The sequence below is a fragment of the Odontesthes bonariensis genome, chromosome 23 (genome assembly GCF_027942865.1).
Source record: "Odontesthes bonariensis isolate fOdoBon6 chromosome 23, fOdoBon6.hap1, whole genome shotgun sequence".
NCBI lineage: Eukaryota > Metazoa > Chordata > Actinopteri > Atheriniformes > Atherinopsidae > Odontesthes > Odontesthes bonariensis.
In genome coordinates, this window is record NC_134528.1 from 20,256,266 (window position 1) to 20,278,921 (window position 22,656).

The 22,656-nt window shown below is 41.2% G+C and overlaps 3 protein-coding genes across 7 annotated transcripts; all 3 read right to left on the minus strand.

Moving 5' to 3' along the window:
- Positions 1–49: 49 nt before the first annotated feature.
- Positions 50–6,780, minus strand: dlgap5 (discs, large (Drosophila) homolog-associated protein 5). Of its 2 annotated transcripts, none has more exons than XM_075457734.1 (19): positions 6,478–6,780; positions 5,191–5,432; positions 4,852–5,030; positions 4,586–4,663; positions 4,409–4,448; positions 4,231–4,317; positions 4,027–4,140; positions 3,807–3,881; positions 3,621–3,667; positions 3,282–3,529; positions 2,943–3,116; positions 2,761–2,849; positions 2,458–2,618; positions 2,261–2,362; positions 1,805–2,054; positions 1,033–1,682; positions 732–897; positions 423–457; positions 50–291 (listed from the first exon to the last, which is right to left on the minus strand). In XM_075457734.1, the coding sequence occupies exons 2-19, from the start codon at positions 5,420–5,422 to the stop codon at positions 181–183; spliced, it is 2,838 nt and encodes a 945-aa protein (XP_075313849.1). In that variant the 5' UTR covers positions 5,423–5,432; positions 6,478–6,780; the 3' UTR covers positions 50–180. The 2 variants fall into 2 exon arrangements, with proteins under 2 accessions (XP_075313849.1, XP_075313848.1); XM_075457733.1 differs by having other exon boundaries at positions 3,621–3,670.
- Positions 6,781–7,354: 574 nt separating this feature from the next.
- Positions 7,355–17,706, minus strand: ccz1 (CCZ1 vacuolar protein trafficking and biogenesis associated). Of its 4 annotated transcripts, none has more exons than XM_075457557.1 (17): positions 17,554–17,706; positions 16,238–16,308; positions 16,051–16,147; positions 15,817–15,914; positions 15,555–15,648; positions 15,359–15,439; positions 15,217–15,264; positions 14,963–15,046; positions 14,110–14,285; positions 13,857–13,938; positions 13,374–13,435; positions 11,919–12,030; positions 11,536–11,569; positions 11,217–11,334; positions 10,089–10,247; positions 9,337–9,464; positions 7,355–7,851 (listed from the first exon to the last, which is right to left on the minus strand). In XM_075457557.1, the coding sequence occupies exons 3-17, from the start codon at positions 16,138–16,140 to the stop codon at positions 7,796–7,798; spliced, it is 1,422 nt and encodes a 473-aa protein (XP_075313672.1). In that variant the 5' UTR covers positions 16,141–16,147; positions 16,238–16,308; positions 17,554–17,706; the 3' UTR covers positions 7,355–7,795. The 4 variants fall into 4 exon arrangements, with proteins under 4 accessions (XP_075313672.1, XP_075313670.1, XP_075313671.1 ...); XM_075457555.1 differs by having other exon boundaries at positions 16,051–16,170; XM_075457556.1 differs by having other exon boundaries at positions 16,233–16,308.
- An 883-nt stretch (positions 17,707–18,589) lies between these two features.
- Positions 18,590–22,130, minus strand: pvalb9 (parvalbumin 9). The gene is made up of 5 exons (XM_075457680.1): positions 21,895–22,130; positions 20,879–20,946; positions 20,197–20,329; positions 19,532–19,641; positions 18,590–18,858 (listed from the first exon to the last, which is right to left on the minus strand). Exons 2-5 carry the CDS (start codon positions 20,937–20,939, stop codon positions 18,833–18,835), a joined length of 330 nt encoding a protein of 109 aa, XP_075313795.1. The 5' UTR covers positions 20,940–20,946; positions 21,895–22,130; the 3' UTR covers positions 18,590–18,832.
- Positions 22,131–22,656: the final 526 nt, after the last annotated feature.

Below are 22,656 nucleotides of genomic sequence, written 5' to 3' on the forward strand. Positions count from 1 at the left end.
CCATCCAGTCTCGAAGAAAAAGTGCTGTTTGTAAAGGAAGACGCACGCCATTTCCTGCTCGGAAAAAGAACTTTAATTTTAAAGGCCTTTATGGAAAATAAAACTATTTTCTGCTAATCGAAAACAAGACTTCAAAGTATTCGAATGTTAAAATGGATCATTTTGAAAAACGATCTGTTGCTAAATGTCAGGAGGGGTGAAGACCATCAGGTCATTTGGACAGACAGATTGGCGTATCCTGTCCTTCAGGTCCGGGGTGAACAGAAGCAGGGCGGAGTCCGCCGTCTGGACCTAAAAATGACGAAAATGTATTCAGTGTCCAGGTGCCATTAAAGAAAGCAGCTATCATCAAAACCCCAGTAATCTGTGCATTTTAAGTAGATATCTACATGTAAAGCAATGAAAAGTGGAAAAACTTTAACCTGTGCTGACTGAAGAGTGAACAGGGCTGACAGTGCTGTGGTGACAGGGTAAGCGTGAGAGTGAGAAAACAGGATGGTTATTGAAAAGAACTCTGGAAAACACACCATCTTATTAAAATAAATAAATAAAAAATGTAACATTCAGTAATTTAAAAGGTCCAAAATAACCTCACTATAAACTCTAGTTGTGATCACTTCAAATGATAGAATCTTGCCTACTGCAGTTTTAACGGCAACACGTGTTGCTGAAGTACAAAACCCAAGTGAACATTGGGAGCATGCGATGTGCCTGCGGGGGTTCGGTAATACCTGGCTCTTGCTGGGTGAGCAGTTCTTCAGGTTGACTTCTGGGACTTTCCATCTCTACATCTTCTGCCATGGGCAACAAAGTCTCTCCAGCAACGGTCTCCCTGGGTGACAGGCTGCCTCTCTGTGAAGGCTGGAGGTAACGCTCAAAGTCCAACCCAGGAATTTCCTAAAGTCATGAGAATAATATAACGATAATCATTGCAAAGCCCGAGCAAATCAGTCATCACCTACCAGGTGAGAATTATTTTTTTTTCTTAAATCATACAGAAACCAAATGAATAAAATGAAAGAAATGGTTAACCTCTATGACTGAGATTTCAGGTGTGTGACACGCAGATTGTTGGGTCTCCACAGGGACCGTCGCAGCAGGAGAGGAGATGGGAGGCAGGCCAGGAGTTATACAAGGTGACAGCATGAAACTCAGTGCGGCTGAAGGCTCAGGAGCCTGGACCCGAGGAGGTGTTTCGCACGGAGAGAAGGAGAGCCTTGGGGTGGCAGGGAGGCCATTGTTAACGGCTTCAGCTGGCGTTTCTTGCTCCTGTTCTACAGACACGGTCGGGAGCATTTGTACTGGTGTGCCCAATGCAGGAAGAGAAGCGGCGTCTTCTTGTGTAGAGACGCTTTCTGACTGTTGTGAGGAATCGCTCTCGGACTGGGCCTCACCCGAAAGCCCTTCCTTCACGGGTGAGAAACAAAGAGAGCTATTAACAGTGCCCGCTCTGTTCCGGGACAGCTGAGGAGTGCCTCGCTGAGACGTTGGTGCTGGCGTTTGCTCGAGGGTGAGGCGTAGTTGCACTGGAGTGTGGACAGGTTGAGCGGGTGAAGCGCGTGCATAAACAGGAGTCTGGGCCAACGCAAGGGATCGTCGGGTGACTCTTCTAGGTGAGAGATATGTGGAGCAAGGAGAGGCCTGAGGCAGCATAGCAGCACTCAGGCGGCTAGATCGTCTGACTGAAAATACAGAAAACAACAATATGTTCGACTTTGTTATCAGAACAAATCTTACAGCTCAAACAGCAGGCTAAAAAAAAAAAAAAAAAAAAAAAAAAAGTAGTATTTTTTTTCTCTTTTACCTGGTGGTTTGGCTGGGCTCTCAACCCGGAAGAAACCTCCATTGAAAACCACTGTTTCCAGGGTTTGGGCCCCTGTTTGGGGTGGAGGCTCCTGAGCGCTTGGGTCACTGTCAGTGCTACCAGCATCCTTGGCCTCCCTCTCTGCCTCGGCTGCCTGCTGTCTGGCTTTCATGGCTGCTTTTACAGCAGCCAGGCGAGACTTTGCTGCTGCTTTGGGTCCTGCTGGCTTGGCAGGTGCAGCTGATGGTTTCTGTCAAGAAGGAAAGACAGATATGATGTGCGTATCAACCGGGGAAACAAAAAGAAAACCAGAAAGCCAGTTCTTCAACAAAGAAGCTTTTTGTTGGTCAATTCTGGTCTGTTCTCAAACATACACACAACAGTACAATTCTGTTTTTGCAAACAAAGAAACCGCAGATGTGCAAAAATGTTAATGAAGCCAAGTTTGATCTTCACCTTCACCACTTTCCTTTGCCGTGGTGGGGGTTTGTGCTCCTCCACCCAGCCTCGGTCTTCCGCTGCTTTGAGAGCCTCAAACTTCTTTTTGACGTCTTCCACCTGACAGCCCGCGTAAACAAGATAAATCTGGTTATCTTCATGCGTTTTCAGTCTATCTTCAGGCTGACTTCGACTCGCTGCTGTGGGGCACTCACCTGGTAATAAACCATGTCCCAGAATCCCTGCAAGTCAGTGCAGGTGGTGATCTTCTCCCCTCGGCCCAGCTCACAGTCGTCCACTAGACCACCGAATTGGTTAAAGCGCTCCTTCATCAGCAGCCGTGCTTGACCAATAGCTGTACGCATGCGGTCTCTCACTATCAGACAAGAGAGAGAACAGCACTGGCTGAAAACAGCTCAGTCGATGAATTATGCCATTTCCCCCGGTTAGTCCAATAATCCTAATGAAAGCCAACTCTAATCTATTGAGATACTTAAAACGTAAGGAGATGCCCTCACTTTCTTCTGGGATAGATTCATCCTCCACTTTAGATTCCCAGTGGAGAGACAGAGTTGTGAGTCTCTCTGTCTCATTGACAATTTCCGATCTGGAAAAAAAAAAAAAAAAAAAGTGTCAAAACACCATAAATGGCATTTTACAATGGATGGAACAAAAAGAAAAAAGAAAAAAGGTGAACCACCTGAAGTAGGGAACATCATGCTTTAGCTCCAGGGGGGTGCCTGGAATTGGAGGGGCTACTGTGGAGGATTTAGGAGGTGGAGAGCAGTGAGGTGTTTTGGGGGGCGAGGGTTTGCTTGGCTCAGCTTCAGGCTCAACAGTGAATGCTGGGGCTGGCGGAAAATTGAAGGTGGGGCTGTGGGAAAAAAAACAACAAAAAACAATGACATCATGGCATTTAGATTAAAAAAAAATAAAAAAAATTCAAATTTTAATCAGGTGTTCTAAAGCAACGAGGCATAGTAGTGTTTTTAAATATCTTCAACAAACACTACAAATAGAACAAAGGGGAAAATCAGACCTTGGTGTGAGAAAGGCGTTTGCTGAGCGAGGAGTGAGAGGGTCAAACTTGAACAATGACAAGCCAACAGGAGCCTCGAAGACAAACCCCTCAGGAGCAAATGAGGGTAAAGCAGCATCCACGGCAGGATCCGATCCCTCGGGAGCCTGGTCCACCATCATGTCTTCCTCCGTAGAACAGGATGACGGGCTGGAAGGACAAAGTGGTTTCTCCGATTGCTGCACCTGACGCTCCTTCAGCTCAGGCTCCTGTACAAAACAGTAACAGCAAACTCGCTGATCTCAAAAGTTTCCCAAAAACCTCATATCCAACTTTTAACATGTTGCGTGGGACACTCACTGAAGTGCTCATCTTGGCAATAGCAGGGTGGGTTGTGTTGCTCACAGCTGCTGTATATTAAAGGAGCAGAGCGAAAGGTGAGCAATTGAAACCACTCATGCTCACAAGAAAAAGGCAACACTGTTCAACTGGGCGGCTCTTTGTCAGTACATTTAAAAAAACAAACAAAACAAACAAAAAAAACACCTTTGCAGTCTCCTCGTCCACCTGATGGGGGGGCCACAGTGTTAACAACAGCTCGGGTCCTTGTGGCTCTTACATCTGAAGGCAAAGAGAAACATTTAACATGCGCAGTTTTCTATAAGTGTCTTACTCATTTCATCTCAAATCAAATTTGGACACAAAATTAAGAAAATAAAACAAGTTCAAAGACTGCTCAAAAACCCAGTCTTTGTGCAGTGTGTACCTGCAACCCTGTCCTTGGGTTTATCCTTCACCACAGGAGCTTTTGTAACAGGAGGCCTGTTGGCTGATCTGGTTGATGAAGCTTGTACGACGGGCCCCGTAACGGTAGTTTGGCCTAACACAGAGACACAGATTGAGATGCGAATACAGAAACACAATATAGTGACACCAACACAGTGGCCGGGCTTGTCCTCTTATTAGTTACCTGCACAAACTCTGGTCTTGGTGGCAGTTGGCGCTGGCTTGACAGGAGCTACACGGGTCCTGGTTGATCTTTCCACAGCGGGTCGTACTAAGGGAAGAATGAGAAGTCACACCTAACGCACAAGGCTACGGCCGATTGGATGCTTTATGCTCAGTAAAGGGACATCCAGTTCACTTACCTGTCTGTGCCCCAATATTTGTATCCTGCATTTTCAGGGGCTGTGCGGATATTGGCAAAAGAAAAACAACGGGGCAAATTGTATATTAGTTTGTATGTAATAGGTTAAGATCTAAGGTCTATGGGGTTGAGAGGGAAACATCAGAACAACGCCTAGGATCAAAGCGAAGAGCATCACCTTTGGTGCTTCATGCTGCTGCTGTTTCATCGAACGGGTGACTCTGGAGCTCTGGGTAGGAGCTAGGTTCACCTTTTTCTAAAAAAAAAAAAAAAAAACAAACAAACAAAAAAACAACAAAATTACATGTTGATCACTGTGTACAATGATCTTTTTAATAAAGAATCATCCCTCTGTTGTCACTTATGTCATCACATCGTAAAGAACAAATAAAAACTAATGGGAAGAGGTGAAATACAGACATGCTCGCAGTGAATAGTCCTCACCTGCTTAGGTCTAGTCGTGGCAGTTAGGACAACAGGCAGCGAGACAACAGTAAGGTCGTCCTTTGGTTGATAAACTCCAGTCTTAAATATCTGTTTATGCTCCCTTTCTCTCTTTTCCTTCTCAAGAGCCTTCCGTTCCTTCCAGCGCTCAAGCTGCTTCACCCTCTCTTGTGCTTTAGCTGTGGGGAACCATGCGTAATAAAGCATTAATAAGCTAGAACGAATAAACACAACACTAGAACACAATAAAAAAGGCAAATTAAAAATTGATTTAGGTGTCTTCTTGTACTGTGTGCAGGACAGCTTGAGTTATCAGTCTGATGGATATCAAAGCCATACTTTTAACAGGTGGATCGTTTTGGGTCTCCTGAATGGTTGACATGTTGGCCGCTGCGATGGAGGCATCCAGGCAAGACATTTCCAGCTCTTGGAGCTTATGCAGCTGCCTGCGCGTGTTCACAGACCGCTCTCGATTCTCCTTTAGGGACTGAGACTTTCTGCGAGACATTTTCACCCTCAGCATTGACACACTGGTGTCCCGCTGCCGCAGGTGAGCAAATCGAGACTCCATGTTCAGGTATCTGGAATAGTTAGGGATTGGAATAAGATTATGAATTAAAATGTACACCGCATTTGAGAGAAATAACAACAACAACAAATGAGCAGTTGGAAAACAAATACATATTTTTTTTGTACTGTGATGACTTCAGTCCCACCTGGTGGGTAAAAATGAGACCAAACCCCCGATGTCAAGTTTTCCCCCCACATTGCTTCATCGGTAAGAAGAAACAGAGTATGATTTGTTGATATGATGGCTATAATTTCGCTTCCGTTTACAGTTGCACTTGGAATAAAAAACAGCCCTTCCTGGCAGTCAAGCATGGAAGTGGAAAAGATAGATCATAACAACCCGTCAAGTAAAGAATAAAAAAAGTTGAGGGCTGAGTCTTTCATCAGATATAAAGCTGAACAACTTAAAACACCGGAATTTCACTGATGAAACAGGTCCTTAGTTTTGTTGCATTCAGTTCCATGGGGCCTGTATTTAGTAAGAAATCTAATCAGTTGGATATTAATTGGTCATAATAGCAAAAATGCAGTTTTAAACAGTTTAGCAATCACGATAAAGTGACAGTTTAAAATTATTTGGCGTTTGTGTAGCGCTAAGGGAAATCAGAATCGTAGAGGATTTTAGTGTTACGCTAATCACACACCTAAAAAAAAAAGGAGCAAAAATAGACCTTGACGCGAGTCACTACACATTTCTCATCACATTGAAATTAGGAATACTTTCAAAAAAAAAAAAAAGAAAAGGAACGTTTTACTTAAGGTTCATTACGTAAAGGGTTTCTAACAAGTGCATATCAAGGGCCATATAATAATACAACATTAACTCTGGAATACTGACCTTAAAATAGCAATTTAATCTAGTTAAGGGTAACAGTGGAATAAGTAAGTGGAATAAGTGCGAAATATACATTTTACATGAGAGCAACCATACGATTAAACTGAAGCTAGTTCAATAGCTAACTCCACACAGTGTGTTCAGGGCAACCAAGAGCAAAGCTGTTACTTTAGCAACCAACGACCTCCAATAGATAGAGAATATATTCAACCATATCTTACCTCGTTTAATTTCCAAAAATGTCACGTCTAACAACACGCTTTTTTAAACTAGCTTCTAAAAACCGTATTCAACAACGAGCACGGTTAATGCTATCTAAAAAATACAAACACAACCGCTTCCACACACCAATCGTGGCGGGTGAGTGTTTAAAATTGGTCTGAGCTGAAGCTGATTGGCTGTTTTTCGGGAATGTGATGTCCGATTGGTTGTTCATCTTCTTCTTCGGATAGTGTTATTGTAGTCTCAACTCAATATTTCAACTCATTCCTCCGAAGGAATGAGAAGAACAAACAGAGAAAAAGCTTCAAAATGACGAATTCTGTGACATTTATAACACCGTTCCTTGTAAGTGCTTAAATAGAGTGCAACGGGACGTCTTTTCTTGTTTTTTGAAAGCATTCCGCCACTCATCAGGAAGGACTCAGTTCTAAACTGGCGGGTGGGAGTTTGAATTTTTTTAAGCTGCTGTGAGGACATTTAGGTCACATGTCACCACCAATCTCGGGCTTGTTTGGATCGTTGTGAGTTGTATCAAGGTGGAAATGTTAGACGTTTTGCTTGTATGGTTCAAGGTTTTAATGGTGGGGAAGTGTATCACGGCTGCATTTATATATGTAAAAAATGAATAAATTGTTGACCAACTAACATGAAGGTAGGTCACAGGAGTGGAGTCTGTACTCTTTTACAATGTTCCAATGATTCCCAAATGGCTCAGGAACAGCAGATATCAGTTTCAGCATAGGTTAACCATGAGTTTTTTTGGGGTTCTTTTGTCTTGTCAACATGTAAACAAAAAAAATGTTCATGTTGTTGATGATATGATATGAAGACATAGCTAAAATAATCCCTACATACTGTAAAGATCCATTCAGCATACAGAGCAAAATGACTTCTTAATTTATTTAAAGTTAATGCATTTGTTTACACACCACAATCATTTTGACATGATGCCATCTTAAAACTGCCACTGTTCATCAAATGAAACTATAGTAAACTGGTGCATTAGAGTTTTTAAATAAATTGCCATGATGTAGGCATAAGAACAAAAAATAGAATAAAACAAGCAAAAAGTAATGTGGAGAAATCAATTAAGCAGTTAACAAAATCCTAGTTATGTACAAAGAAAAGAAGACACACACATACAGTCAAAATCTGGATTTCTTACACTTAATTACAAGAAAAAAAAAAACTTGGTGAGAAAGCTTTTATTATTATCGTTTATTTTACAATGCAATTATTGCATTACGCTGATGCTGTCATCGATACCCTGCAACGCTGACAGTTTTTAGTGTGGTCCAACAGTCTCCATCCATTTGCTCAGTCCAAGAAAAATATGTTGTTGAACTGCGTCGCACAAAGTCTCTTCACTTCCTCTGCAGCGGGGGAAAAGAAAGAAAAAAGAAAAACAGACACAGGCACATTGAGAATGAGGCGAAGATCAAAATATATTAGGTTTTAGAGGTGGGGCTGTGTGAAGTACTTTGACAAAGTCAAAGTGCTCTCAAGTTTGGAGAATCGGAAACAAATCCTGACGGGGGGCCTAAATTAATAGCTAATCCGAAGGTGGCCGTGAGATTCAAATCTCAAAAAGTTTAAAAGAAATTCAAGTGAGAGTAATATTGTGTATTCTTACTCCGTTTCAATTCTGCATCCGATAGTTATTTATATTGTCAGAGCACTAAAAAAAAAAAACTCAACGGCTAAACATCTCTATGGCAACACGGTCTGCATTCTGTTCCAGTCTGTGTTGGACAACTGGAAAGGATCCAGTCCATGTTATGGTCTGTTGCAGAACTGACACAGAAAAATAAATAAATAAAAAAGGATAAAGATTAAAGACGGCATTCGCACGGACAGCTTTGAGCGTATCTAACCCTCCGATTCTCCACACTGAGAGCACGTTGACTGCTGTCTCCTACAGGTAAGACACCGACTTATCCTCAATACTTCACACAAACCCACTTAAAAGAAAAAGAAAAATACAGTGACTTTCAAAATCATTCACTCTCCTCACTTTTCCCTTATTTTTATTTACTGTCCAGCCTGTAATTTAAATGGATTTTTTTGGGGGGGAGGGCTTGTGTAAAAAAATAAAATAAATAAAAGGTTCTTATAAATAAAATCTACAAAAGAATTGGTTAGGTCAAACTGAAAAGAAACAATATATTCTTTTAAATTACAAAAGAAATATAATACTGAAAAGTGGTGCATGAATATGCATCCACCCATCTTAAGATCTGGTGCTACAAATTACATTTAAATGTCGCAAAATCAATTAAACGAGGTCCACCTGTGTGCAATCTTAAGTGTCACGTGATCTCTGTAAATATGCGTCGGCCCCAAGTAAGAGGCACCTAAAAAACGACGACACCATAAAGACCAACAAGGTCTCCAAACGGGTCAAGAGCAAAGTTGCGGAGAATTAAAAATCAGGTTTGGGTTGTATAGGAAAAAAACAAAACATATCTGAAACTTGATGAAAATGCCACGGAGCACCATTAAATCCATCATCAGATAATGGAAAGAATACGTCACCACAACAACTAACCTGCCAAGATTGGCTCATCCACCAAAAACAAGCAGACCGGGTAAGAAGCGACTTAATCAGCAAGGCAGCGAAGAGGTCAAAGTTAACTTTCACTGAACTGCCTGATAAAACACTGACATGCCGGTGGGTGAAGAATTTTGCAAGTTACTGCCTCTTAAAGTGCAAAGGCATTCAGCTACATATAAACACGCTGCATACACACATATGTACCAGCACACCTTAACAAATGCAATGTAACAGTTTGAAGGCAGCGTGTTGATTCTGCTTGAGATGACACAATTGTTCTAACTTCCCAGTGCTGGACACCTACCGTTTACTTCGATCAGATTGGCGTTCTTTTGATTCAGGATCACGTACAGCTCTCTCTGGTCTGACTTCTTGCCGACTACCCAGTAGTCTGTCATAGCTTTTACGATGATTTCCTCATCTTCATCAACCCTGGGAGACAGATTGGAAGAGCGAAGCTCCATCAAATAAAAGGCAGCCATTACTTATACAGCAGGCTCGACCTCACTTACTGCAAACACCGTAACAGCAGCACATATATATATGAACATATGTATACACTTAAAAAGAAAAAGTACCACCAATCAGGTCTTTAGGGTCTCAGTAACTGTGTCTATGTGTCAGGGCAACAGACTACAAAAAATTAACCACATTAACAACAACAAGCCATCCACAAGTGCTGAGAGTTACGATGAGGCGAAGCCACAATGACGACATAAGATTTTGAGGTTGACGTTTTAGGAAAATACCAAAAACAGTGGTTTGTGCGAGTACTTTTAGTATGACAGGAAGACATGCAGCACCGGCACTACACCTGCACAAAAGGAGGAACCGATATTGAAATGTATGCATGGTTTTGTCCCTCTCTGACATGGAGATTAAAGGTTGTGTTTCTCTGACTGAAATCTAATCAATTCGATCGACATGGAGCTTCAGCCGAGAACACAAGCAATGCCAGGAAAATCATTCGTGCCAATTCTTTAAGCAATGTTGAATGTTGAATTTAACCAGTGTTAAGAGAGTCGCAGGTTCACAATCCGGCGTCCTCTGCCGTACCTTGCAAAGTCACAGTTGATGTCTCCCAGGATCTTCATGAGGTCAGGGTGGACGGAGGTAAGGCAAACACTGGCCGTCTTCCTCATATGGATGGTGCTCTTCTCCGCCAAGTTCATGTGGTTAAAGTAGATGAACTTAAACTGGGGCTCTTTCTCTGGCCTGAAGGGAACGAAAAACAAAAAAGAAAAAACACATAGTGAGAAAGAAATGTGAACATAGTGAGCAAAAATGTACACTTTCGGGGCTCTCATTTTACACGAGACTACTGAGAAACAGGGATTTGGGGTCTTTAAGCGACCCCCGTGGGCTCTATTTATGTCCTTTAAAGCAACAGAAGATGTTGCAGCTTCAGTGCATTTGAATTAAGCTCGAGACACCGTCCACCTACATCCAGGCAAGACGAGGACACGCGGTTTGCATGGCAGCTTGCCTCGTGAACGCTACCTTGAATGCATCTCTGAATAGGTCTGTGAACGTCTTCAAACAGGCCACAAAAACAGATTTCGTCGATGACATGTGAAATGACTTGACCAATGAGGAATGTAGAACTTCATTATTTATTCAGTGGATTCTTCACTAATTTGATTACATTGAGCCCATCTAGATGCCAGGGCCAGTCTTGAATTACAGGCCGGGACTTATCTGGAGCTAACTGCTGGGGTTAAAGAAGCGCTGACCAGGATGCCTGTCCTTAATACGGCACTGCTTGAATTACACCTAAGCCGGGCCATCGTGGTCTCCAGTAATATTAAGAGTCTCATCTATCACTGCCAGCTACGCAGAGTTGATACTAACTAATGATGACTGGCGATATGATTACTCCAATCACCAAGGATACGCAGCTCTGTTTTATAAAAGAGCAGACAGTTTCTGACAAACACCCTAATAGTTTAGATTTATTCCAGGGATAACCAACTTGATTTAGAACTAATTTTGTCAAATAAGTTGCTATGGGGGTGCAAAGTACTGGGGTGTAGCTGTTGTACAGAATGCACCTCACACTGCAAAGGCCCTCGAGATGCTTACAGTAAGTCAGAAAAATCAAGGTAGTGCCGACTAAAGCTGCTACATACCACCTTCACTGGGTAGCAAGTTTTAATTTAAGAGAGTGGTGGATTCTCTACTGACCCAGATATCCTGCGGTTAATGGTGAACTGTTCACATATATCGGATGCCAACAAAGTAAGCTGAGGGCCCACCAAGCTGTCCAGTTGCTCACAGAACTCCCTTGTCAGTTCCACAGAGGCTGGAACGAGATGGGGAGAAAAAGAAAGTCTTCCGTTATGAAAGGTGACTTGAAGAAAACATTTAAGATTTTAGCTGTATATGAGCAGTAAACTGAACAAAATACGAAACGACATCAAAACAAAGTCAATTCTATGCTGCGAACCAGGAAGAGGGAATTGAAGGTTGACTCCATCTTATTAGTGGAAAGACTTGAACTTACCATTGATCATAAAGCAAGCTGCAGCGCTCATCGCCTACAAAAGAGCAAAAGAGCAGATCAGTGCAGGTTACGGGAAGAATCTAGGTCGCAAAGGTTAGAAATCACATTAATGTGATGATAAGCATTGTGGAAAGTGCTCCCTCATTTTAGTATTGGGCCATCTAATCCAAAGGTCCATCGATAGAGCAGCGGAATATGTCATCCGAGATCTATTTTTAATAAAAGTCAAATCCTACCATCTTAGATGATGAAAATCATCCTGAAAATGAGAATTCTCTCCTTACTCTAACATATATATTCAAAAATCCCTGTGATCAAACGAATGCACCGAGAGAAGTGAAACATTTCTGTCACGGCACAGCGGCAGATCCAACCGACTTCACCTTGTAAACGATCAGATGCAGCTCCTCGTGGCCATCCTCTGTCGTGACAAATATTTTTGGAAATCGGAATTTGGCCTCTGGGTCTTTGAGATTGGTGGGTCCTGTCAAAAATCTGCGAGAAACAGAAAAAGGCACGGTCAATGGGAGGGGAAATAAGTGACAGCAAAAACTGCTGGCACAGTGAGTCATTACATATCAAAAGACAATACCTAGTTAACTAAATGTCCAAGGGAATGAAAAGCCTCGATGTGTGCCTTATCCTCTCTTCTTGGCAAGTAGAGGAGAAAGTTTGTCACTACAGTCAAACCAAGACTTTTCTTTTAAGAGTGACCCGCAGGTCATTTATTAGTGCCGTTACATTTAAAGTTGAGCTGACCTGTGGTTCTAGGTCGATCTAGATCTCAGTTATTGTGTCCGACAACATGCTGTGGACTGCGTTTCTCTGTGGGAGATCATCGTACACGTTAGTACAGCTGTATTCCCTGCACAGACGTTGGCTTTAAGCGACCTGTGTGGTGATTTTGTTAGAAGACGCAGCAGCTATAAATAAAATTCAGGGTTTCATTAAAGCAGGGCAACAGCCTGGAGATGCTTTAGGTGCCCCCAAGTCCTCAGACATCCTTCTCTCTCCTGAGGGTGCCTTTTGGGAGCTGAGACTTCCTTTAAAGTATTTCACTGAGACTCATTTGGATGTCACAGGCAGGAGGAGGGAGGAGACGAGGAGGCGCAAATTAGAGACATGAGAGGAGTCCTGTGCTTTTCAATGAGACCCTTCCTGTGTAGTTTTGCCACCAACACGAGTTTTTCAAAATCTGAGACAAACCTTTAGAGCTTTAAAGTTTAGAGAAAAAGAAAAACATCACACGTACTCCATACTTATGTTTGCAAAATTCCTTGAGGACTACAGGATTTTTCCACCATGTTGTTTGATTTCAACAAACAGGGGGAGGCCCTCCTCACTCTGTAAAAGAAACAAACAAACCCTGGCCTACAAAGATTTCTAAGTGTTTGCAACCCTCTTTAATTTAATTCAACTCTTTTTCTTTAAAGCAATCTCATTTTTTTTTTTTTAAAGTTATCCTGTCACATGACTTCCAGCATTTTCCCATTATTCTCATGCAGGAGTCAGACATAAATGCTGTCAGCCGTCCAACACCAAAGCAAACCATCTTTAGTTACAGCGAAACAGAATATAGTGCCTTTCAGTGATACTCAACGTCTAGACGAACACCACAATGTGTTGACCAAGGGAGTTGCCTCCTTATCTAATTTACTTGTCAGTTGGTGGAAATCACATGAGATCAGCTCACAGACACAGACAAGCATTTAGTGTATGCTTTTTGATGTGTCCGGGACACGGTGGCATTTCAAGGACATTCCCCCACAGACTGCTTCTGCAGATGCTCGGATTAAAAAAATGACAAGGGAGGCACACAGATGGGATTGGGGATTTACCTCCCATAGTGCAACAAATTTCCTGCAACTTCTGGCCTCAGCGGTGAGTCCCGGCCAGCCAACTGAGATGAGAAAACACAGACAATAAGAGAGAGGGTTAGAGTGAAAATATGTGGGATTACTACACCGTAAGTTCATGCATGTAAACGCATGAAAAAATATGGGACCAGGAATAGAGGAATAAGTGTTCCACCCAGTAAACTACAATTCATTTGTTGAATCGACTCTCCAATAAAAGAAAGAAGCTTTGCATTAGCAGCACTCATTTACGATGCTAAGTTGGCCATTTTGTCAAAAGAAGCTAAATACTATGCAATAGCTTTTCTTAAAGCAGAGGGCAGCAGTGGCCCTCTTTTCCCCACCGTATACACCAACCAACATATTTTCTTTGCTCTTTCCTTGAGTTTCCCGGTTTTTCTTTTAACTGATTAATCTCTCTTGCCTCATTCAGCTCCTGATTTCACCCTCAAACCACCCACCTACCTCCGGCTCAGAGTGCCTGGGGAACAGCGAGGTGGTCAGGTACTTGTACAGGATCCTCATGTCATCTTGTTCAAGCCCGCTCCTGCACACAGATGGCAGCATTTGTTTATTTGTTTGTTTGTACATACTAATGTTAGGATTTTACCATTGTACTTTATGTGGCTGTGAATAAGAATGGGATAGCGTATGGCTGTGGGAGGGTGGATTAGAGAGACAAGTGCGCACACAGTGTTAACAAGTGTTCAATATGTACCAAATAAGCTGATCATTGTAGAGGAAGGCTGTGTATTTGATCAGGCTGAGACTCTCCTCCACTCTGTTAACAAAAGACTGGATCTTCAGGTAGGTCATTTTGTCCAGAGGGAAGAAGCTGATTCCCCCAAACACATCCAGCAGGTCGCACGACTGCAAGTGGAGAGTCTGCAGATACTGGAAACCACAGAGTGAGAGCACATACAGACACACACACACACACACACACACAAAAAGGAGAAGCAAAGGAGACAGGGGTTAGTTTACCTGCCTACAAGTGCTTGTTTACAGTCCAATAAAGAAGGTGGAATAAGAAACTCTTTGACTGGCGCTCTATAGAGACGCTTGCATTACTGCGGGGATGAGACATTTAACCTCTGATAAGGCTCGGCCCAACCTCTCTCTTTCTCTCTGTCCTTAGGTTACATATTGGAAAGGAAACGAGTGTCAATTTAAGAGGGGTATTCCCTAATTAGAAATGAATTTTTCAAACTCTGGCATGAGTGTTTTCGGCTGAGAGTTGGGCTATTCCTGAGAAGTGTCAGAGACAGATGAATTCTGCATGACCGCAAACATCTCCCAGCTTTCCAAGTTTAATGTGAATATTTACATAGAAACAAAGACAGTCACTGGACTGTATGTCCAAATATCATGAGCGAGGAGCCCAGCCCTTGTGATAATACTTGTTGTCAGGCTCTAGAGACTTTTCATAAATAACAGTGCAAGCACTGTTATTGACTCACTGTCAAAGACAGCACATCGCCTTTTTAATTGACAAAAAAACAAACAAACAAAAAAAAAAACATATCCACCTAGCAACAAAGACTTTGTGGGTAAATGTGAATGCTTTTTACCCTGTAGAAGAACTTCTCAAGCTTCTGAGTGAGCAGCTCCACTCCTCCAACTTCCATAGCTCTACCGAACGGACCATTGAAGAGCTAAAGCGTAGGGAAAGCAAACGTTGTAACAAGAAGGTTATTTTTTTTGCATTGTATCAAGGCTTTTGAGTGGTAGTGTGTGGTACTGGAAGGGTATCAATATTTGTATTCAAGTAAACGGGCTCCTCATGCAGTTAAACTGACTGATCCTAAAACATACTGAAACTCACCTTGTACATACTGTAGCACTGCCTCATCACTGCAACGTACACAGTATCCTACAAGAAGCAACGATAGTAAATTGTATAAACACACAATATTCCATGTAAAATATATAGAAATCTAGAGGTACCCGTATCTCTCATAACTTACAAGTATTTCCTCTTCTTGATACTCTATTGTGGGAGGTTTACCATCTTTGTTTGGCTTCTCTATCATTGGGTTTCGAACCACCTGAGGATTGCATGCAACAACAGACAAAGGAATTCAAGAAGCAAAGCTGACTTATACTCCAAAGAAATATAATGGAGCCCGGACACGAAGCGCAAACAATGAAACTGCTATGTACCATGACTATCCAGAAATGATCTTCAGGCTCAAAGAAAAACTGCCGGTTCTTCTGTGTGTGCAGCGATTTGGCTGGTTTCGTTGGACAGAAAGTCCTGCAACAAAGAATAGGTGGTGGTGAGGAAACAGGGCACGTCTATACCAGGCGATCAGCTCATCATTGTGGACTTTTACTTCCATCCTATATGTATTAGCACGTATCTACCCACTCGAACACAAGACTAAACGACCCCCAATACAGCCATGCTGAACCCGTGTTTTACCTGGTGAACTGTACAATGGCTTCACAAAGTCCCACATTTCGGATCTTCTCATTCTTCTCAACATCACTTGGGTGGTAAAACAAAATCTTCTTCTCTTCCTGTGAACAGAAAAATCTTGGTGTCAGCAGTTTAATCACCCAGTGCAAGCCTTTTCCAAACGGGTAGAAAAAACAAAAGTGAAGCGGAGTGAGTGGATTTAGTTGTAAAAACATGTGCATAAGAGGTCATGTTCACCTCGCCTTCCCGTGGTCCGAATGTGGGGTTATAAACGAAAAAACTGAGCAGAGACGGTGTGTACTGTTTCTCTTGCATTCCTGAGGCCATTTTGGGACTGGAACAGACACAAAGACAAAGCTGCAAAACAGATAAATGATTTAATTCAGGTGACACCATCGTCAGCCTCGAATCATTCTTACCTTACCATCAGCATTAGTGTAACTTGTATCTGGACTTCCTTTGCTCAAGCGACAGTTTGATTAGCATTCCGTGTGCCTGCAGAATGTGGACAAGCATGATCACACAGTTCATGCATGACCCATCTAGAAGTAATCATAAACTTGTGACTGGTGGCCCCACACATGCAGCTCAAACTGACAAAGTCAGAGGGCATCTATAGCAAAAACACACCAATGTGATACTGGATGGGCGTCTCACTTTCATATTTACAGCTGCAAGAAGAAGTTTGTGAACCCTTTGGAATTCATTTCTACCTCCATGATAATTCATAGCCATGATGAGGAATTTGTTGCAGTACTTGCAACTTTATTCCTCTAAAACAAAACATCGCATTTTTGATTTTCTCTGAAATGTTCAAGCACATTTATGTTGCAAACTTAAGCCTTGCCCTAATGTTCCTTTTCATTCTTTTTTTTTAGAGGTTATTCATTGTGTGGCATCTTTTCCATCCATACAACTGCAGCTTTGTTCTTTTTTTTTAATTAGAAGTCCTTTTTAATGGCTCCCTTTATTTTCCTATAATTTCGTAATTTTCACATAAAGCAATGAATACTGCAAAAATAGTAAAATGTTGCTATATCAATTTTAACTACGCACTAGTCCTAGCCACTAGTCCATTATAAAGACCTAAATGAAGATCAGATAACATTATACAAATCAGTGCAGCAATCCTGATTATTCCAAACGGTTTATAAACGTGTTCTTGCATGTAGATAAATCAGACTATCAATATCATCAAAGTTTACAGCGACTGCATCTAAACAAATCAAATAATTACAATGTTCATAATCTGAACTTTCCTCTGAACATTAGCAGCCGATTGACAAATGCACTAGAGGAAAGTTCATGGTGATTATTTGTACATCGGGACTAAAATAAAAAGCGGCTCTTTGACACCGTGGACGTCTTCATTTTAGGGTAAATGTGGTAAATTTGCGAGCTATCCGTCTGAGCCCCTGCCACAGGCGGGCACCTTTACTCCGTCCTGCCGGTGAAGTCTCGCGAGCTGAGCTACAACTCGGAGAGGAGAACCCCTCTACATCTTTACACTCTGGCTGTTACTCCAAATAACAGCAACAACAACAAAATAATTAAAACTCGCAAAGTAACGTCGGTTACTTTGCAGCTTAACAAGTATCGCTACTTAACATTAAGTGTTACACGGTCAGCATCAAACCGACGCCAACTCAGTCAGAGCAGCTAGCTGGCTAGCTGGGCTCTGCTCGCAGTAGACCTGCATTTATACCGAAAACCTCAGAGAAAAATGCCGATAACACTCACCTTAGAGACCATACACACAACACATTTAAGTGCTCGCTGTTATGATGTGTGTTATGAAAATAAAAAGTATGGAAATGAAATCAATGAGAGGAGATGCCGCTAGCATAATACTTCACATTCTTAACTTCCTGCTTTTGACAGCGCTGTGTCGCATGCTACATTGGTCGGGTAGCAGCGCCTTCGAACTAATTAGAGGTTCCACGTATTTCATGTGAGCACTAGACACTGAAAGGTATTTTAACACATAAACGCTGGATGTGTTAAGTGACCAACAACCCATTTTACTGAGTGGGCATACTTCTAACAATGGACTGAGCAATAATACGTCCGTGCGATTTGGTTTGAGTTTTAATTAGTGGTGGATATAGCTAAAGTCTTAAAATACATTTATTTGACATATGTAGGTCTTTGTCCTTTCATCTTTGTTCAAGAGCACATATTTTTTTCTTCTTCTCTTACTTGTAATCCCCCCCCCCCCCCCCCCCCCGAAAAAGCTAAAAGACTCAGTGTATTTAAATCCAGGTTGAAGACACACCTATTTTCAGCTGCATTTGAATAAAGCTCCAAATCTGAAGCTTGAGTTTCAAAACTTAATCACATTTTAACTACTGATTTTATCTATTGTTCTTATTTCTTTCTTTTTTGTTTACAATTTAAATCGTGCTTTTTATTTTTACTGTTTTAATGTATCTGTAAAGCACTTTGAATCACCTTGTTGTTGAATTGTGATATACAAATAAACTTGCCTTGCCTTGCCTATATTTAGGTTTTAGCTATATCATATCAATATATGCAACACGGCATAATTAGAGAAACGGTTCAGTCTTCCAGAATGATTGTGTGATAATTCAAAGCAACTTTATCGATTCAAAGTTATCCCCTGAAATCTTCCCCTAAAATATGGAGCATAGGAAAGGGTATACACAGTGAAGAAACACTATCAAATTATCATGAGATATTTGTAAACTCTGTTACCCTGTATGCTGTTAACTGTACACTCTTGAGGAATTTAAAGCAAACGTTCTGTTCACAAATGCATGTTTTCCTCTTTTATTGATTTTTATTGATTTTCAGACATGGGATTTGCACAGACAAGAAAAACGTGGGCCATCTGAAAAGACACCTCAAAAGCTCCTGTCTTTGAAATGACATAAGGTGAAGTGAAAACAATTAGTGCACACAGAATTGAAAAGAAGCAAAGCCCTGGATGCTGGGAAGCTGGGATCTGAAGACTCCAGAGGAGTGGAAATGACTGTAGACCTCTTGTCGCTTGTAAAACTCAGGGCAAGACCATAGCCTGGAATTCTGGAGAAAAGTAAAAAAAGTTCACTTGTCCATCAATCAAATGTTACTGTCAACACATATATCTGTCTACTCCACTGCCACTTTATAAGATCAAAGAAGGCTTCCTGTCAGGCAGCCCTCTTTGCTGGTAAATGAACAAGGTGCAAAACTGGGTTAATATGAATCAACATCATTGGACCATGAAGCTTATATTATTGCATATGGGTTCTATGTGTATACACCTCATGCAATGAATTTTAATGAGGACAATAAATTACATCAAATATGATTAAGCATTGTCACAATATCTAATCCGAGTCTGCATTGATGGAGTTTATTGCATTATGTACCTGATGTCATAGATAGGTTCATTTCACAGACATAACATTGGTATAAAACACCACCTTCTCTTGCACATGAAGGAGTACAAATACTTAAGTGCTCCAAGCTGAGTTTCCATATTAAATATAACTCTTTGCCTCATTGTGAGTTCTCTCAAAAAGATGGTCAAGCTAAAAATCTTTTTTAAGACATTAAAAGAGGTGTAAGCTGTTAAAACAAAATGACCAAGTTTTAATTTCTCAACGCAGCCTTTGTTTACTTCCACCCAGTGAAGTTTAATCTGATCAGTTATATAATTTCTGCCTCCATTGGGACTTTCATACCTACACAATTTGAGAAATCAGATACTGACCGTCTATTCCAATTCGGCCGTCACTGTTATCATCAGCTGCTGAGATGAAGGTCTTGGTTTCTGCTTCAGTCAGGGTTCGTGCCCCAGGGACGAACCGCTGCAGGAAGAACCTAAATGAACACACACACACACACACATGTGATAAAAATGATTTGCATATGCATAAATTGAGCTGATGACTGATACATTATTTACAAGAGCACTGACACACCAAGTTAAACCCTGAGCTCTCATCACACAAGGTGAATTATATAACACAAATGCAATAATAACAGTTTACTCAGGATGAGATTTGGAGGCAGCATGACCCAGTCGTACAATACTATTTTGTTGTTAATTGGACTGAAACCTCATTTTCTTTCTGCCAGGGAAAATCACAGGTACGCAACTGTGATACTGTTAAGCTCTGGAACTTACTATGAATATTCTAGCAGATTCGTAAGAAGACTGTTGGTTTATTGCTTCCAGTGTATATGAGTGGCATGCGATATTTGGCATTTTAGTGATAGCACTTTACTGATGGCATTCATTTGTAAGTTAACTGTATCCACGCAGTAAAGAAGTCAAACAATTTGTAGGTTGGGAGTGTGACGTTTTGCCTGCATTTTGTCTCTCTTTGAGCCAGAAGTAAATACAGTTTACATCTGAGCCATCAATTCACACACTTGAGCTCAGATTCCTCGATGTAGCCACTGCTGTCCTCATCAATGATCTGGAAGACATCTCTGACCTCCTTTGGTGTTTTTGAGGACAGGCCACAAAGCTGGAAGAACTTCTTGTAGCAAAACGAGTCGGGAGCTGTAAACACGCACAAGGACACATGCATACACATACAAATGTTAAAAAACAGAAGGGACAGTATAGAGTCTGAGCTCAGCCTGAGGGTTACCAGCTTAGGGGCTGATGTGGAGATTAAAACAGCATGTGGCTTCAGTCCTGTTATTCATCTTTTAGTGCCAGCAGGCACATGCCTTCAAACACACACACGCAGTGATTAAAAACCTTTTCAAATTCAGTTTTAAAGCTGCATGTGACTTTAGAAGAGAGGATATTGAAAATAATGCAGTTGTGGGGATGATCATACACCTATATGAAGAGGAGTGCTTTGAAGATCTAAATGTGACTGAAGCAATACAGATTATGAATCAGTCAATTTATGTCGTGGATTAGGATTACTGTGCATTTTATCTTAATTAAGGTGTGAATTTGTGTGAGTAAGAGCTTTGAGAGAGGGAATTTAAGATGAAAACACAAATAAATGAGCAATGTACTGTGAAATATTTGTCTGTCGTGATTTAATTTTCCAATCATTAGCAGCAAATATTTTGAGTGCAGCGTCTGCACTACCTTGACAGTCCTTGACAGCATTTTCAATGGCCTCAGCTGAAAGAATTGAGGTGAGCGACATGTTGGTCCTGTAAGGTACAAAAGAGGCGTTATTATTAACACACGCAAACACGGGCAAACACACTTACACACAGAACTTTCTCTCTTATCTTTACCCCCTCATGCTTTTGCTATTTGCTCTCCATCTGTTTTTGTGTCATGATGGATTAACTTTTTTTTCAACATTTGCAGCTGTTTCTAGGTGACTATCATGATCGCATAGAAAACTCCGGTAATGACTGTTTCTCAAAGATATAGAATTTAAGCGTATTTAAGAAACAGAGACAACCAGAAGATACATCTATGCTGGGGGAAAAAACAGAAACAGTTATTTGATCTATTCTTTTTAAAAAAAAACACACGCACACACAATCATTTTGTCAGGACTTGTTCATTGTGATGTTTAAACAGATTTCCCCTGGCAGCTTGTTAATCACTGAAGCTATTTACCTCCATTGGACTGCTTAATTGGATGGGCTGCACACATGGGGACTGTATGCAAATTATATGAGGAAGAGAGGGAAGGAGTTGGAAAAATTTGATTTTTTAATCTGGAAAAAATAATAATAAGATTTTTGGACAATATCACTCCAATGCATCCTCTTAGCTCTAAACACACAATGTCTTTAATGAGTGCAGCCACCTCTGATTGATACACTCTTTTAGTTCTACTTCTTGTTGTTATTTATTTTGTCCTTGTTCTTGCTCTAATTCTTATTTTCTTCTTTTTCTTACAAAAAAAAACAATAGTTTTAGTGACTTCAATCCTGAGCATATTTAATTTAGTCACGCATCCCTCAATTTGGTCAGTAGTTTGGTGGATTTTGTGAAAAAAGAATCTTGTCATTAGGCTTGACAAAGAGATTCCTTGAAGGATAAATGTGCATTAGGTTCTATAAGCTCCAGCTAAAGCCAAAGAGATATGTAGAAAACACTTGTTCAGAGGATTTCCTTGTGCAGCTGTGTGTAGGACTCACCTCTGTTGACTCCTCTCCTTCCAGATCCAAAGCAGCAAGCAGCAGATTAGGCTCTGTGGTGTGGTGACTGCTGACTGTTGTGTTATATACTCCTGACAGGATGCGCAGAAGGATGCTTGAGTTTCCAACCTGTCCGGGGATCAAATTCTCCTGCAGCCTACTTCTCGTATTCCTCACCTGCTCACCTGTCTTATTAACTTTCACTGTTTATATCCGCTAGACACCGCTGTCTCTTCCCATTCCTTCCTTTAATATCGCTGTGTGATTTTCATCCAATCAACATTTTGTGTTAAACTGCTCCCGCCCCTCCCTTCCATTTTCCCCACCCTCCCTCTGTGGAGGTGAAAGCTTACACGCATCTCATATTTAATCGGGCTCCTTTACTCTCTGGTTTTAGTGAATAATCTCTAAATGTAGATAGCCATGGAGAGCATCAAGGCACAAATGAGGTTTTACATCAACAGTTGCCTAATCTTACATAATGTAGCACACTGATGCTTTTACATTTGACCCAAGTAGCCAAAACCATATAGTTTCTTGAGGGTGTGCTTTCATTTACCCAGTAACCTGTTCCATAATTTAACATGAGAATTTCTTTGGGAGAAGGATTATTACTAGAATTCAAAAGTAATACCCAGCAAACAATATGCAGGGCTAATAAAGTCCCATTTGTTAATTTCTCTCAGATTGAAGTTTTTTTTTTTTACTTATAAAGGAAATAATCAAACGTGAAAAATATTATATAAATATACGATTTTACTA

Bases quoted from the DNA above. Each gene is read 5' to 3' on its own strand.
- dlgap5 (XM_075457733.1), bottom strand. From the start codon at position 5,422: ATGGAGTCTCGATTTGCTCACCTGCGGCAGCGGGACACCAGTGTGTCA. The intron at 3,882-4,026 runs GTACACACTGCA...CTTTGCCTTCAG, and splicing joins ACCCAAGGACAGGGTTGCAG to ATGTAAGAGCCACAAGGACC. The intron at 3,671-3,806 runs GTGTTTTTTTTG...TTTAATATACAG, and splicing joins TGGACGAGGAGACTGCAAAG to CAGCTGTGAGCAACACAACC.
- ccz1 (XM_075457554.1), bottom strand. The intron at 15,649-15,816 runs GTAAAACACGGG...TCTTTGTTGCAG, and splicing joins GCCATTGTACAGTTCACCAG to GACTTTCTGTCCAACGAAAC. The intron at 9,465-10,088 runs GTACGGCAGAGG...TCTGTCTCCCAG, and splicing joins ATCAACTGTGACTTTGCAAG to GGTTGATGAAGATGAGGAAA.
- pvalb9 (XM_075457680.1), bottom strand. From the start codon at position 20,939: ATGTCGCTCACCTCAATTCTTTCAGCTGAGGCCATTGAAAATGCTGTC. The intron at 20,330-20,878 runs GTAGTGCAGACG...GCGTGTTTACAG, and splicing joins TGCTGTCAAGGACTGTCAAG to CTCCCGACTCGTTTTGCTAC. The intron at 19,642-20,196 runs GTGTGTGAATTG...GTGTTCATTTAG, and splicing joins ATCGAGGAATCTGAGCTCAA to GTTCTTCCTGCAGCGGTTCG.